The 13,266-nt window shown below is 42.0% G+C and overlaps 2 protein-coding genes across 2 annotated transcripts in view; one reads left to right on the top strand and one right to left on the bottom strand.

Annotated features, from left to right (window-relative positions):
- Positions 1 to 7,130, top strand: part of LOC115205195 (large neutral amino acids transporter small subunit 3-like) — a 29,551-nt gene extending 22,421 nt beyond the window's left edge. Inside the window, exons 6-15 of the mRNA XM_029770920.1 lie at positions 233 to 325; positions 504 to 637; positions 855 to 970; positions 1,088 to 1,234; positions 1,386 to 1,421; positions 1,495 to 1,612; positions 4,561 to 4,690; positions 4,785 to 4,858; positions 4,946 to 5,069; positions 5,145 to 7,130. Coding sequence (XP_029626780.1) covers positions 233 to 325; positions 504 to 637; positions 855 to 970; positions 1,088 to 1,234; positions 1,386 to 1,421; positions 1,495 to 1,612; positions 4,561 to 4,690; positions 4,785 to 4,858; positions 4,946 to 5,069; positions 5,145 to 5,354 — 1,182 coding nt within the window. The 3' untranslated portion in view covers positions 5,355 to 7,130. The remainder of the gene's footprint in view (positions 1 to 232; positions 326 to 503; positions 638 to 854; positions 971 to 1,087; positions 1,235 to 1,385; positions 1,422 to 1,494; positions 1,613 to 4,560; positions 4,691 to 4,784; positions 4,859 to 4,945; positions 5,070 to 5,144) is intronic.
- Positions 7,131 to 7,373: 243 nt separating this feature from the next.
- Positions 7,374 to 11,974, bottom strand: LOC115205197 (mediator of RNA polymerase II transcription subunit 19-A). Its single transcript, XM_029770922.1, has 6 exons — positions 11,576 to 11,974; positions 11,091 to 11,213; positions 10,788 to 10,921; positions 10,537 to 10,633; positions 10,363 to 10,457; positions 7,374 to 7,739 (listed from the first exon to the last, which is right to left on the bottom strand). The coding sequence occupies exons 1-6, from the start codon at positions 11,793 to 11,795 to the stop codon at positions 7,680 to 7,682; spliced, it is 729 nt and encodes a 242-aa protein (XP_029626782.1). The 5' UTR covers positions 11,796 to 11,974; the 3' UTR covers positions 7,374 to 7,679.
- Positions 11,975 to 13,266: the final 1,292 nt, after the last annotated feature.

Genomic DNA, 13,266 nt, shown 5'->3' with positions numbered 1-13,266 from the left:
GAAGTTGTTTTAGTGTGATACTTCCTCTGCCAAAGTGATACTGTAGGCCTGTTTTACTCAATACCTTTGTGCCCTCTGCTGGTGAAATTGCATCACTGCACTCCTAAAACACAGCCAAACAAGACTTTAATAGTACTGAGTGTCTGTGCTCTCACTGTATCAGTGTGTGTTGATTTTGGTCAAATTGTCAATGTTTGAGACTGTTCGTAAATATATATCTTTCTCCCTGCAGCTACCCAACATGTTTGGCAGTCTGAGCTCCACCATCATGTCTCTGATGATTGGCTCCTACGCCTCCTCCGCTGTCACCTTCCCTGGAGTCAAGGTAACCATGATGGATGCACATTTGCATGTTTGTCAGATATGAATGCATATTTGTTACCGTTGCCCCGTAACACTCATACATATAGAAAGCACGTTCAATGACCTTTCCACAGTAAGCCTCAAATATTTGTACTATTCTATACAAATAACACCCCATTTTCCCTTCGTCCCTCTCTAAGCTGATCTATGATGCGGGTGTGTCGTTCCGGGTGATCATGTGGGTGTGGTCGGGTCTAGCAGGCTTAGTCTTCCTCAATTGTTTCCTCAACTGGCCAGTGGAGGCCTTCCCCACGCCCGACGAGGTCGACTACAGGTCAGTACAACAGTAAAACAACGTCAGATCACAAAAGAATGGCTATTACAATATTATCATAATACTTTCACAATGCTAGAACAAGACAGTAAACTTGATCAGGTTACTGTAGTACTAAGAGTGACAGTTAAGTAGAAATACAACAGTTACCATACTGACATGCAACATAAGAGGTAATAAACAACTTTCTCCTTTGGTTTCTTTTCCTCTTTAACAGTAAGAAGTTAGCGCTGACTTATCTGTCTGGGGACCATAAGGGTGTGGGAGAGAGGTTGAGTCAGAAGAATGGAGGCCTGAACGACTCCACTGAGAAACTCCCAACTGACACACAGAGTGAGTCCAGAACACACACCTGAAAACACAACAGCTCTTGCTCACAAACACATCCCATAGACCCATATTAACTGTCTGCCTACTCTCTCTCTCTCTCTCTCTCTCTCTCTCTCTCAGATGCCATCCCATTCCGTAGGTCGGTGTTCTCGCCCATCTTCCTGTGGAGTCTGGTTACCATGGGGATGACCCAGCTCAGGATCATTTTCTTTATGGGCGCCATGAACAAGATGCTGGAGTTCCTCGTCACCCACGGCAACCCTCACGGTGAGTAACTGACAAACCAGACCAGCTGGCAGTCAACTGACAAACCAGACCAGCTGGCAGTCATCTGACAAACCAACACACTGTCATGACTGGGCCCTATTCCCTCCATGTAAATGTGTTCTAATCAAGTTGTCCTCCTTTCTTTCCTCAGCTTCTGGGGAGTTGATCGTCGAGGCAAAGAAGAAAGGTGAGAAATGTCTCCTGGTGAAAGTGACATGTCCTTGTCATGTGTGTCTAAATGTGTGTTCTCTCCTCTCCAGTGAGTTTCTACTCGTCCATTTTTGGCACCCTGCAGCTGCTCTGCCTGGTCACCTGTCCTCTGATTGGCTACATCATGGACTGGAGGATGAAGGAGTGTGTGGCAGAGACAGAGAAGAGGTGTGTGAGAGAGCAGCGTGAGAATGACACCATGACATTCTGGGGGGTCTCTCTATTGGGCATGTATACGTGAAGTTTTTATGGGCCTACTAGTAAAACGACACAAATGAATTACCTTTATGTGGCATGAACACAACCAGTCATCATGTTTTCATGTGATTGTCAAACAAATCACTTCAAAAAGTGGGCTACCTGTTCATTTTCGTCCACTTCAAAATAATTCTCGCATCCAAACAGTGCATGTGCACTCGGACCGTTTGATGAACTGAAATACACATTTGTTACAAAACACCCAAAAGTGTGCTTAATGACTAGGCCTACATTAATTGATGCATTTTGCTGCCAAATTTACCTTTTTTGTAGACTGAAAAGTTGGTACACCTGAAATGGGTCTGAAACTGGCCAATTTACTAGACTAGGCAACAATGTGTATGAACTTTAACACTCATGAACATATGCAGACTCCAGATACAGCTGCTTAAGATAAAACTGCTAACACAACCATTTAGAAACGGAGCCAATTAATTGATAAGGCCATTGTAAACAGTAAAATATTGGAGATTTTTATTTTAGTGCTTGCTCCTGTCGTGTCTGGACTATATTAAATGTGAAGACTTATTTTGTCAAATCAATTCTCTAGGTTTAATTATTACGTGATTCAACTAAACATGTAAACATTAACTAGGAAGTCAGGGCACCACGGAAAATGTTGAGATTTAGAGTTATAGTTTTCTGAATTAGTCTTCTATTAATGAAACCCTTTGGAAATCTGCACGAACCCTAGCCTAAATTATAAATCAGCGATATACAAATTGGCTTATTTATTTACTAACTAAATAATCACACACAATTAAATAAAACAAACAGTAGATATTTGGGTTACTACATGATACCAAGAAAAAGTCCCTAGCGGACGAAGCCAATTTGACGGCTTGATAGTCACATACAACATTTTTGACATGCGTTTTTCTGGATTTTTTTGTTGTTATTCTGTCTCTCACTGTTCAAATAAACCTACCATTAAAATTATAGATTGATAATTTCTTCGTCAATGGGCAAACGTACAAAATCAGCAGGGGATTAAACACTTTTTTCCCCCCACTGCATTTACGCCCGTATGTGGTTGTCTTCTCTGTTGGAGAGTCAGTTCATCAGGGTCTCTGGTTAACTTCCCCAGAAGTCACAATGTCCTTCGTGGTTGTAGTTTTCTCCGCGGCTCTGGATAGTGTCTGTTGTAATGGATACGTCAGGCGTACCATGTTCTTAGAATAGCTGTTTCGGCGGTTGTCGATATTCTCGTCCTAGACTTACCTAATTTCTAGCTGCAGACTAGTAATTTTACATCTAGGATTTGCTCTTATTCTGTAGTGATCGATTGTCCCAGAGTTTAACCATTTCCAGCCGTGTAGCCAAAACTACAGCCGTATGGTCTAATGGTCTATAGAATTGTAGCCATTCCAACGTGGGGACTCCATCCCAGCGTTCTCTGACTTAATGTACATTTTGTAGGAAGTGGGTTTTATACTCTGTGGAAAAAGGGGCAATTCCATGACGCTGATGTAATGTCTATGCTCACGTGGGCGTGACCACTGATTTGGTTAACTTTATATGAAAACCCATATTTTCTCATTTAGAAGGTTAATATCACATTACATCTTTTCACAAATAGTTTAATCACATACATTTCACAATATTTAGATGTTAACCTGACAGCTGGGAAATGTACACTTCAAGAGGTACAGTTGTGTGTGTTTCCTGTCCTTCATGATGTCACCAAATGAAACACACTTGTCATGACTGTCCCTTAAGTGTCCACAGACCAGTCCCACATTCTCAACAATAGAAATATTGTTTAATTATTCAAACTTTTGATGCTCAAGGGTGTCTCTGTTGTTCTCACAGTTTACATTCCAACCTTGAACACTACAGGGCATTGGGGCAGCGTATTTTATTAGCGCCATAAAACGGCAGACTTCCCGCTCTCCCCCTCTACGAGAGAGAGAGAGAGCACGCTGTAGAGCGGACACACTGTAACCTGATCCTTCAGATCGTCACAGGAGAGTCATGACACTCCTTTCAAAACACCGTTCAGGATCGCGGCTCGCTACCACAACTCGGCACAGAGAGCAGTGTGATGTTTAAATACAAAACGTACAAAGTAGTAACAGCGACTTAATAGGGAATTAGAGACACAACAATCAATGGCAATAGCATGATAAATACACAATGATAAACATCAAGTGCATTCCTCTGAACAGGTAGCCTACACATTCAATATAATACAAATATTGCTAGAAAATAATGAAGCTAATTAAAATGGTCTACCTCTTCTGGCCAGGGAGAACACCAGTACTCGCACGCACCTGAAAAACAAAGCAATGTGCGCTCTAAACAGTTGACTGACAAAAGAAAACAATGACAAATCAACGGATAAATCTAATGCATTGGAATGAAAATCTATGCGTAAAGGAGCACAGCTGAGGCCAAAATTCAGCACTACTGAGTGGACAGCACTGCGGTCTAGCAAGCTATAGAATTGTACCATCCGAACAGCACTCCGCCTGGCCTGGATGACAAGTGCAGCCCTTTAGAAATAAATGGTTTCCACCATGACAGAGAGGGGGGTGTTAGTTTCAATTGGAAGCTTTTATTTGAATATTTAAACACCTGTAAAACATATTTACCACTGCATTTTAAACAAATAGGAGACTGGTAAAATTATCATTATTTAGAGAGACCCCCCAAGTTTGACTTTTTTTGCGTTCAGGGGAGCTGAGCACCCCTGGATCCCCTGTAATTTGCACCCTGAGAGAGGGGGGACGGGGGGGAAAAAAGGCATAATGGGAACTCTGTGGAAAAATAGAATGAGGACAGGGACAAAAGGAAAGAGGCTAAATGGATATAAGAGGTGAGGTTGATGTCTTTTGTCCCTGTCCAATCCCACACAGACCAACAGACGGGCCGACGAGAGACAAAAAGATCCAGAAAATCACCAATGCCATGAGAGCCTTCATCTTCACAAATCTGCTACTGCTGGTGTTCGGAGTGTGTTGTCTGATAGACAACCTGCCTCTCCAGGTACACACACACTAATGATCGCTCGTTCATTCTGACATACTGTATCAGACAAACGCACAGAAATACCCAAAGGTCAACATTCTCTCTCCTGTAGATCCTGACCTTCATCCTCCACACCATGGTCAGAGGGTTCATCCACTCTTGCTGTGGAGGCCTGTATGCTGCTGTGTAAGTTCTCATCGTCATCATGCAACTATGGTCACCATCATCTTTTAAATACAGAATTTGACTTGAGGAATCATTTCTCTCCCTCAGGTACCCCTCTAACCACTTTGGTACTCTGACTGGGCTGCAGTCGATGATCAGTGCTGTGGTGGCCCTGCTGCAGCAGCCCCTCTTCATCATCATGGTGGGATCCCTGCACGGAGACCCCTACTGGGTGAGTCAGTTATCCATACAAGGCTTTTTAACCCCTCACTGGTCGTCTAACTTCCCATATCTCGTCACCCATCAGATCAACCTGGGCATGATCCTCTTCTCATTGGGTGGCTTCCTGTTGCCTGGATACCTATTCTACCATCGCAGACACCTGATCCAGGAGAAGGAGGCTCGAGAAAAGAATGGCATTGGCCAGGAGAGAGAGGGTCTCAACCACTCAGATCACAACGGCCTCAAACACCATAGCAACGGTCTAGCACAGGAAGTGGTTCCTGCGCAATGCTAAGGATTGTGGGAACTGTAGGATTTTTTTTGTCAGTGTCCATGGTTATCCACAAAATCACCAATGTTTTTTTCCATTGTTAGGATTATTGCTGTTTTTGTTGACTAAACCATATTTTTTTAATCATAATCCACACATTTGTCTCGATAAGGAGAAGTTGTGTCGTCAATATTTTATGCTGTTTATTTTAGTTTCTGGGTTCAGTTCAGAATATCCAAATGACTTGTTAAAAAGCCACAACACTTTTCACTGGTCACAAGCAGACACTCACACCTTCATATGTCCGTGTTGCTAGGCCAAAACGTCTAAGGTACTTGAAAGACCCTTCAGTGGTGTGTTGATCCTTTAGTATGACTCAACCCATGCAGACGAACACACACAACACCAAAGAATGATATTCAGATATGAATTGTGCAACTTCTGCTGAAACAAAAAAAAGCCATTCATGATAGTGTCTGTTTGTAAATCAAATACACTGGGTGTCATATACAAAAAAAGGAACCAAAATGACATTAAGTGTGAATTAACACAGTAAGGTAGTGATACGTTTTACTAGGAAGCTTGGGAAAACCAAAGCCATGCACACTTCACCCAGCCATGAGTAATGCTTCAATTTGCTGTACCAAATATAATGCCAATACTTTTTCTATTGCAATATTTTTATCACATTAACATGCATACAGACTGACTGTAGAGACACTGACTACCTCTTCTATCCCCCAACTGTCTTTCTTCAATCAAGACCCATCTGTGTGTGGTGTGGAGATTTGACTTTTCATCGGTCAGTTTATCATCCATGAAATACGTAGATATTCTATGCCTAGATTGAAGATTGAAGAAGTGGAGTTAATCGGTCATCCTCCACTGAACATACAATTCAGATGTTTTTAAATAGGACAACATGAACTTGTGACACTTGACCGCCAAAAGCATAGACTTTTTAAGGTTATAAAAGTAGATGCATAGAATGGTAGTGTCCACTGTGTCATACTGTTACAGCTTTGTGCACAGTAATGAATGAACTTGTGTGTGTAAATATGTATTTAAGTGTCTTTTTGTACCTTTTAGCTGCATATGTGTTAAAAAAGGGAAGTTGTGTGTTATTGTTAGCAGATGTATTAATTGTAGTGCCATGAAAATAACTACGTCTGATGAAGATTGTGTTTTTGCTGTGTACTCTACCTGGTTACAGAGCTCATGTATTTTGTAGGGCCAGGAGTTTTTCCTATCCACATATCCTGACCAGGGAAAGCTCTGGCCTATGGAGACCGTTTTTGTAAATATAACTTTTTTTTTCTTCTCTTATGCAAATGCTTCTGGTGTAATGCTCCACAGTGCATATGTAACAAAACACTATTGGCTGAGAAGACACCAATGTTCTCAATATAGTCTGATGCATTTATATTATGCAGTTACTATTATGCAACTGTTAATGTGAATCATTAGTATATAGTGGGGAAGGGGGGGATTGAAAGTGGTATTTTTGTATTAACTCAGTGCCTTGCCTGACCTCAGTACATAGACTTGAATGTGAAAAGACGGAACCAAACTTCACCTAGGAAACCAAATCCATGTTGGGAGCCGTTCTAGTCATATTTCAATATGTACAGCACCTTTCCTCAGGGGCATGTAGCTATGCCAAAATGTATTGTATCCCCTCCCCATCATGCTCCTGTTTATAGCTTTTGTGTGTCAGAAGTGATATGCATCATTTTTTTTCTGCCATGTCTCATTTGGGGACTAAAACCAGCTTTAAGTATAAACATAAGTAAGAAACTGTCCTGTGACTGTGTTTTGATATCCCTGACAATCTTCCAAGTTAGTACTATATTCATATTAGAAATGAAAATGTTGAATGGATGTTTTCAGATTGTAAACACGCCGGTGCATATTCCTGACTTCGCTAGTTCCCCTTTACCTGTAGAAGAGTCCTGTTTCCAAGACTGAAACAGCATATCACTAAAGGCAACCCTTGAGGCGTCAGGGAGAAAACCGTGCCACAGACAGAGGATCAACGCAGCATGGACAAAAACCAAAGTTTATTGGAATATGTGGTCAGAAAATATCACAACCAAATGAAAAAGGGGAACATAATATACACTCATTCAGAATATCAGTGGCCTTCCGTCTCTCATCCTCGAACAACATTACACTGCTGACATCCAAATCTACCACACACACGACACATACTGTCTTTCCCCTCCCTGTCACAAGCATTATCTCTTGTATCTAAATACATACTCTCCTAAACATTTCCTGATTCTTCTAAACACACTCGTACCAGCTTCTCTCAAAAAAACACACACACACTTGTTGTCTCTGTCTGGTCTATCGGAGGCTGTTGGGCTGAGAGCCAGCCAGGCCAGGGTGGTCCGGACTGTGGCGGTTCTGTAAGGACAGACAGAAATACTATAGAAAAAGTGCCGATCCATAACCATTGGCTTCATCTCCAATAACCTCCCTCTGAACTCGTATCCCCGTTTTGTTTATGTTCCCCCTGTATGCGCTCGTTTGATGCAATATGGAGATTTCAGCCATTTTTCTGCAGATTTCAGTCCATTATGTTTTTATTGGGACAGTAAGTTTTCCCCACATGCAACACGTTGACCACACAAATGTTGATGTATAGCCAGCAATATGTTAAGTTGGCTAACTCAAAAAGGTAGACAGCTAGCGTTTAGTCTCTCAAACTTGGGTCAATTATTTTGCTAGCATACCGCATGTTTTCTGATTTAGAGCCACAGCTTGCAGTCATTTGATTTGCTAAGATCAAATAATGATAAATATGTTATTATTTAGTTGACTGTTTGCGCGATAGGCTGTTGGTCGACCGAAATCTATTTAGTTGAGCAGGAGCAAAAAAATCGAATTAAAATACAAATCATGGTGTACAAGTCTCCTGTCTGAGTGGACTTATCCATTGTGGAGGCCGTGGGGATGGCACAGTCAATCAGTCTAAGATGTGCTACTGAAATTTTATATGATTAATTAGGAACAATGGTGCAACACTAATAAAAATATTATTTTATAACAGATGTGCTTTCTCCCACGTTGGATAGCAGTTGCTGTCCGCGATTCTGAAACATCAGTGCGCTGTTGAATTGGTGCCTTTTCCTAGAACATGTTGCTACGTGTATAACAGCAAAGTTAATCAGCATATTGGTGTTGAGAACAATGCGGCGGAGGCAACAATGGAATGAGGAGACAAGAAAACAGCCCTCGCCTTACTGTCTTAGAAAAGTGAAGAGAGGAAACCAACTTAAGTCTATAATCAATAGCCTAACTGTTAAATGTGCCTGGCTTTATAAATCATCCATATAGTGTCTGTTTTTAATCATTGCTATGCTGTAATAAGCTTTTTTTTCGTTAGACCAGCATCTCTGGTATTAAATATAATGTATTTAGTGCTGTTTAAACTGTTCCAAATTGTCCATTTTTAAAATAATAATAATAACCACCCTCCTTTTTTCTTGATCTCCTTATGTTATTACTATTATCATGATCATAATAATAATAAGTAATGTCATTATCATTAATAGGCTTATTATAAACTGGGAGCCCTGAATGCTGATTGGCTGACAGCCGTGTTATATCAGACCGTATACCACGGGTATGACAAAATAGGTATTTGTACTGCTCTAATTACGTTGTTAACTAGTTCATAATAGCAATAAGGCACCTCGGGGGTTTGTGGTATATGGCCAATATACCACGGTTAAGGGTTGTATCCAGACACTCTGCGTTGTGCCTAAGAACAGCATTTAGCTGTGGTATATTGGCCATATACCACACCTCCTCGTGCATTATTGCTTAAGTATATCAACCTTGTATAACCACCATCAAGCTGTAGGCCTAAGAACACATCCTGTTTAGTCTTAATACCGTAACTTACTTAGGCCTATATTTCAATACTTATATAGGCTACTGTCTCAATAATTTATTCATTCATGTCATCACACAGCAAACGAGTCATTCATGATGAGAAATGCAATCAATTTTTTAGTTTTTAAATAAAATAAAGCGACCATTGAATAATTTGTGTAAACAATAAATAGGCCTAAACCTTTCCATTTTGGAAATTGCATTCACAAATGAATGCTACTGTTTTTAGTCTTTGCTGTAATAAAGGATTTACATGTTTTTTTTATTAGTTACAGACTCTTTGGTACGCTTATACATTTATTTAGTGTTGTTAACATTGTTCTAAACGGTCAGAAAAATGATATTGTAATCTAACAGCACCTGTTTGGCCCACACAGGCCTAATATGCACCCAGCGCTTGCGCCATAGCTTATTTTTCCTGATCTCCAGTATTTTCCACAACTAGTCACATTTATCCCACACATCTCTCTTCCCCTTTACCTCCTGCACAACCAGTAAACATTCCCCCGTTTCCAGTTTGTCAGGTCCTCTGCATCCATTTTGCTGTCACACGTGTTGCGGCATTCAGAGTTTGTTATAACCAATTTATTGATGTGATTATGATGTGCTATAGGTCAGGGCCTATTGGTCACGTGCATGCGAAGCATAGATGTGTCACGTAAAGAGAATATTTATCCTAAACAAATGAGGGATTTCGGGGGAACATAACTTTTCAGTCAGATGTGACTAATTATGTTGCAGCTTCAGCAACACAGACGGCGCTATACACACAGTGGATGTTCTGTGGTGGTCGCTGCAGCAGGGAGACAACGGATGCTTGTCACTCGCTCTCTCCAGTCATTTGTGTGTCTCAATTATTTCATCATACAGTTTGCTTAAAACATCAGACAAGCTCAGTGTATATAGTCGATTTAATTAAAATACATAGGTTGTGTCAATGTATGGAAAAAATACATGTTTTAAAACCGGTTGTTGTTGGGGAAAGCCCTAGTTCACTCCCACATTTGAGTCGTTGTTGTTCCAGGCGTATATGAGCAATTAGCCCAGGGACAAGGTTGCAGGCTTATAGGCCTCCTATATACCAACTTCGGTGCAAGAGATGGAGAAAGGGTCAGGGCAGCAGTCTTACCTTCTTCTTTTTCTTGTCTTTCTTTTTCTTCTTGCGGTCAGGGTCGTCATCCCTTTTCTTCTTCTTCTTCTTGGGGTCAGAGTCTGAGGGCGTCTCTGTGAAGACAGAAGGGTTTCAAAGGCTGATGGGATGGTTGTGTGTGTGTGTGTGTGTGTGTGTGTGTACATGCGTTACCTTGCGGTATGGGATCCTGTGGTCGGTTGTGTTTGTGCTTATGCTTGCTCTTCTTCTTTGGAGGCTGGATGTGCATCAGTCGGTACTGCTCCGGTAGCTGGAACACAGACACACAGAGTAGATAATGTCTTAACATCATCGTTAACAGTATAGAAATGATACGGAGGCCTAGTGTTGGACTAATAAAGTACCCTAAAAATTAGAGTATTGTGGTCAAAGGAAGGTGTGTGTGTGTGTGTCTCTCTCTCTACCGGTCCGGTGTGCAGTCTGAAGCCGGTGAGGCTGGCTCCGGTCAGAGGGCTGAAGGAGTTGCCACACACTGGAGGCTTCTCTATCAGAGAACGCAACGAACTGCCATCCTGTGTACCAGGCCAGTCTATCATACCTACAGACACAGGAAAGAGGGAAAAGAGAGAATTTATTAGTCAGAGAAAAGGGAGAGATGGGGAAGAGGCAGGTGAGGTGGGATACTCAGTGGGATGGGTGCACAGAAATCACTTACAGACAGACACACACACAGACAGACATAGTAAAGGTGATGAATGGTAGTTCACCTGGTAACTCTGGCAGGAAGTTGCTGAGCTTCTCCTTGACTTTCTTGCCACAGAACTTGTTGTAAGCGTGTTCCAGGTTGTAATGGGTGATGAGGTTGGTATTGCCCGTAAGCTCATTGCCCACTGTGAGGCAAATGTTTAAAATACACTGTCAATGCAGTAACAAGATCCAGAGTTTGTCCACACGGACGTCAATGTACCATACTACTAGGGTCCAGACTCCAGAGGGAGTAACTTGTGATGGCTAATGTAGGAAGTGCACTTCGAAATTGATATAGCAATATAACACACACACACACACACCAGATTAACGTTCTACTGCCGCTGGGCTCTTAGCCAATAGCCAGCTAGCTCAGAAAGGCTAACGTTAGTTAATGTTATTATTAGAAAATAACCTAAGGGGCTAGCTAAAAATCACTTCAAATCCTCCACTCGGGTACGAATAAACATATTACGTAGTACCCACACTGAAATGTTAACTCTACCTGGTAGTTCTCGCAGTAAATAAAAAGGTTCGTTCATGGCTCCCGGCTTCCGTAGAGCAGGCCCCTCATCCCCGAGCTGAGGTGCCATCTGGGCCGCCATCGGGACTTGGTTTGGCGGCAGAGGGGGTGGTGGATTTCCCGGTCCAAATCCCAGAGACGATGATCGAGGAGGTCCCTGAGCATCATTTTGCCCATACAGAGTTGAAAACATTTCCGTCATATCTATTGCGAGTAATACATTTAAATAACTAATAAATCGATGTCTTCCTAAAGCGATACGATTAGTTTTGTACACATGTGACTACAGACGATATTCTGACAACAAACGCTTAATTCGTCTCTACTCCTTTGTGGTAGTTGCATACTGTCAATGCATATTTTCCATTGGAGAAGTACCGTAATACCAGGAATATATTGGCCGACCAAATTTCTACTGACTATGGCCGAACCCCCCACTACAAAAGTGTACGTTTCTAACGTTCATCAAGTATACTTGATTGATTAAGCACTCTAGCTACTAAATGAAGGCAAATGTGTTTTTATTGGGTGTTTATTTAAAGACAAAAACAGAGCACAAAGCACAGAATAAAACAGAACTGGTATACTAAGTACAAAACTGTAACATGTTAAGGTTCAAATTGGTCAAAGCCTAGCGGTTAGAGCGGAAGACACATTTCAGTTGAAGGCATTCAGTTGTACAACTAACTAGGTATCCCCCTTTCCAATCTGCTTTAGTACAGGGCTGTACTCAGGGTCATCAAAGGTCGCAGGTGGGCAGAGGGAGGAAGAGAGCATCTGGAACTCGCTAAAGATGCAGGAATTGACAAAAACAAACAGTGAAAAAAAAATCCTTCAAATATGTTCCTACAGTAGGCCCAGGCTAGTCTCTATGGACGCAAACTAATGAAAATATGTGTTTTACAATCACCATTGTATAGCAGGGGCATCCTCGATAGCCTAATCTTCATAACATCTGTTCTTTTTTGACAGCTAAACCAAAGCCAAAGTGTACACCTACTCATTTATTCCATTCCATTTACAACTCATTGGATCTGGGCGGAGCACAATTGGCTCAGTGTCGTCTGGGTTAGGCCGTCATTGTAAATGATTTGCCTAGTTCAATAAAGTTTCAATAAAATGTGGGCACCAATGCATCATGATTCTCTCTCACTCGTGTAATGGGGTGAAATCATACTGGATAAACTCACCCCGCAGCTTGAAATGACACCAATGAACTGGATCCTTTTCAGGGGCCCAACTGCTTTGCATGCTGTCAATCGGGCGGTCAAATGTGTTTGCGAAGGCGTAGGACCCAGGTTCAAGCCCAGTCAGAGGCAAGTTGAGGGAGGAAGTGAAGCTGCCAAGCTAGCACAGTGACGCCGGTTACACTCACCTTCCACAGCTGTTGCAATGCGTTGTTCGGTCTGGTTGATTCCTTCCCTGCCCGCCTGCACCCTCTGAGCCAGCACAGCGTTCTCCTGCTAAATCTTCTTCAGCTCCCTCCGCAGCTACGCCTCCTGCTTCAAGTAGTAAGGCATCACAAAACTACACAGGTCCTGCTCAGGCACTCCCCTGAGCAGCCTGAGGGGACACGAGGTGGAGTAGGTCGAAGAGAAGTGCCCCGGGACACTGATCTAAGGTCCGACTTTACAAGGTGAAAACACATACAGGACAATCCAAGATGGAGGAAG

Source organism: Salmo trutta, chromosome 13 (genome assembly GCF_901001165.1).
Source record: "Salmo trutta chromosome 13, fSalTru1.1, whole genome shotgun sequence".
In the NCBI taxonomy this organism is placed as follows: domain Eukaryota; kingdom Metazoa; phylum Chordata; class Actinopteri; order Salmoniformes; family Salmonidae; genus Salmo; species Salmo trutta.
Note: the sequence above shows the minus strand (reverse complement) of the source record. Positions and strands in the feature narration are given on the sequence as shown.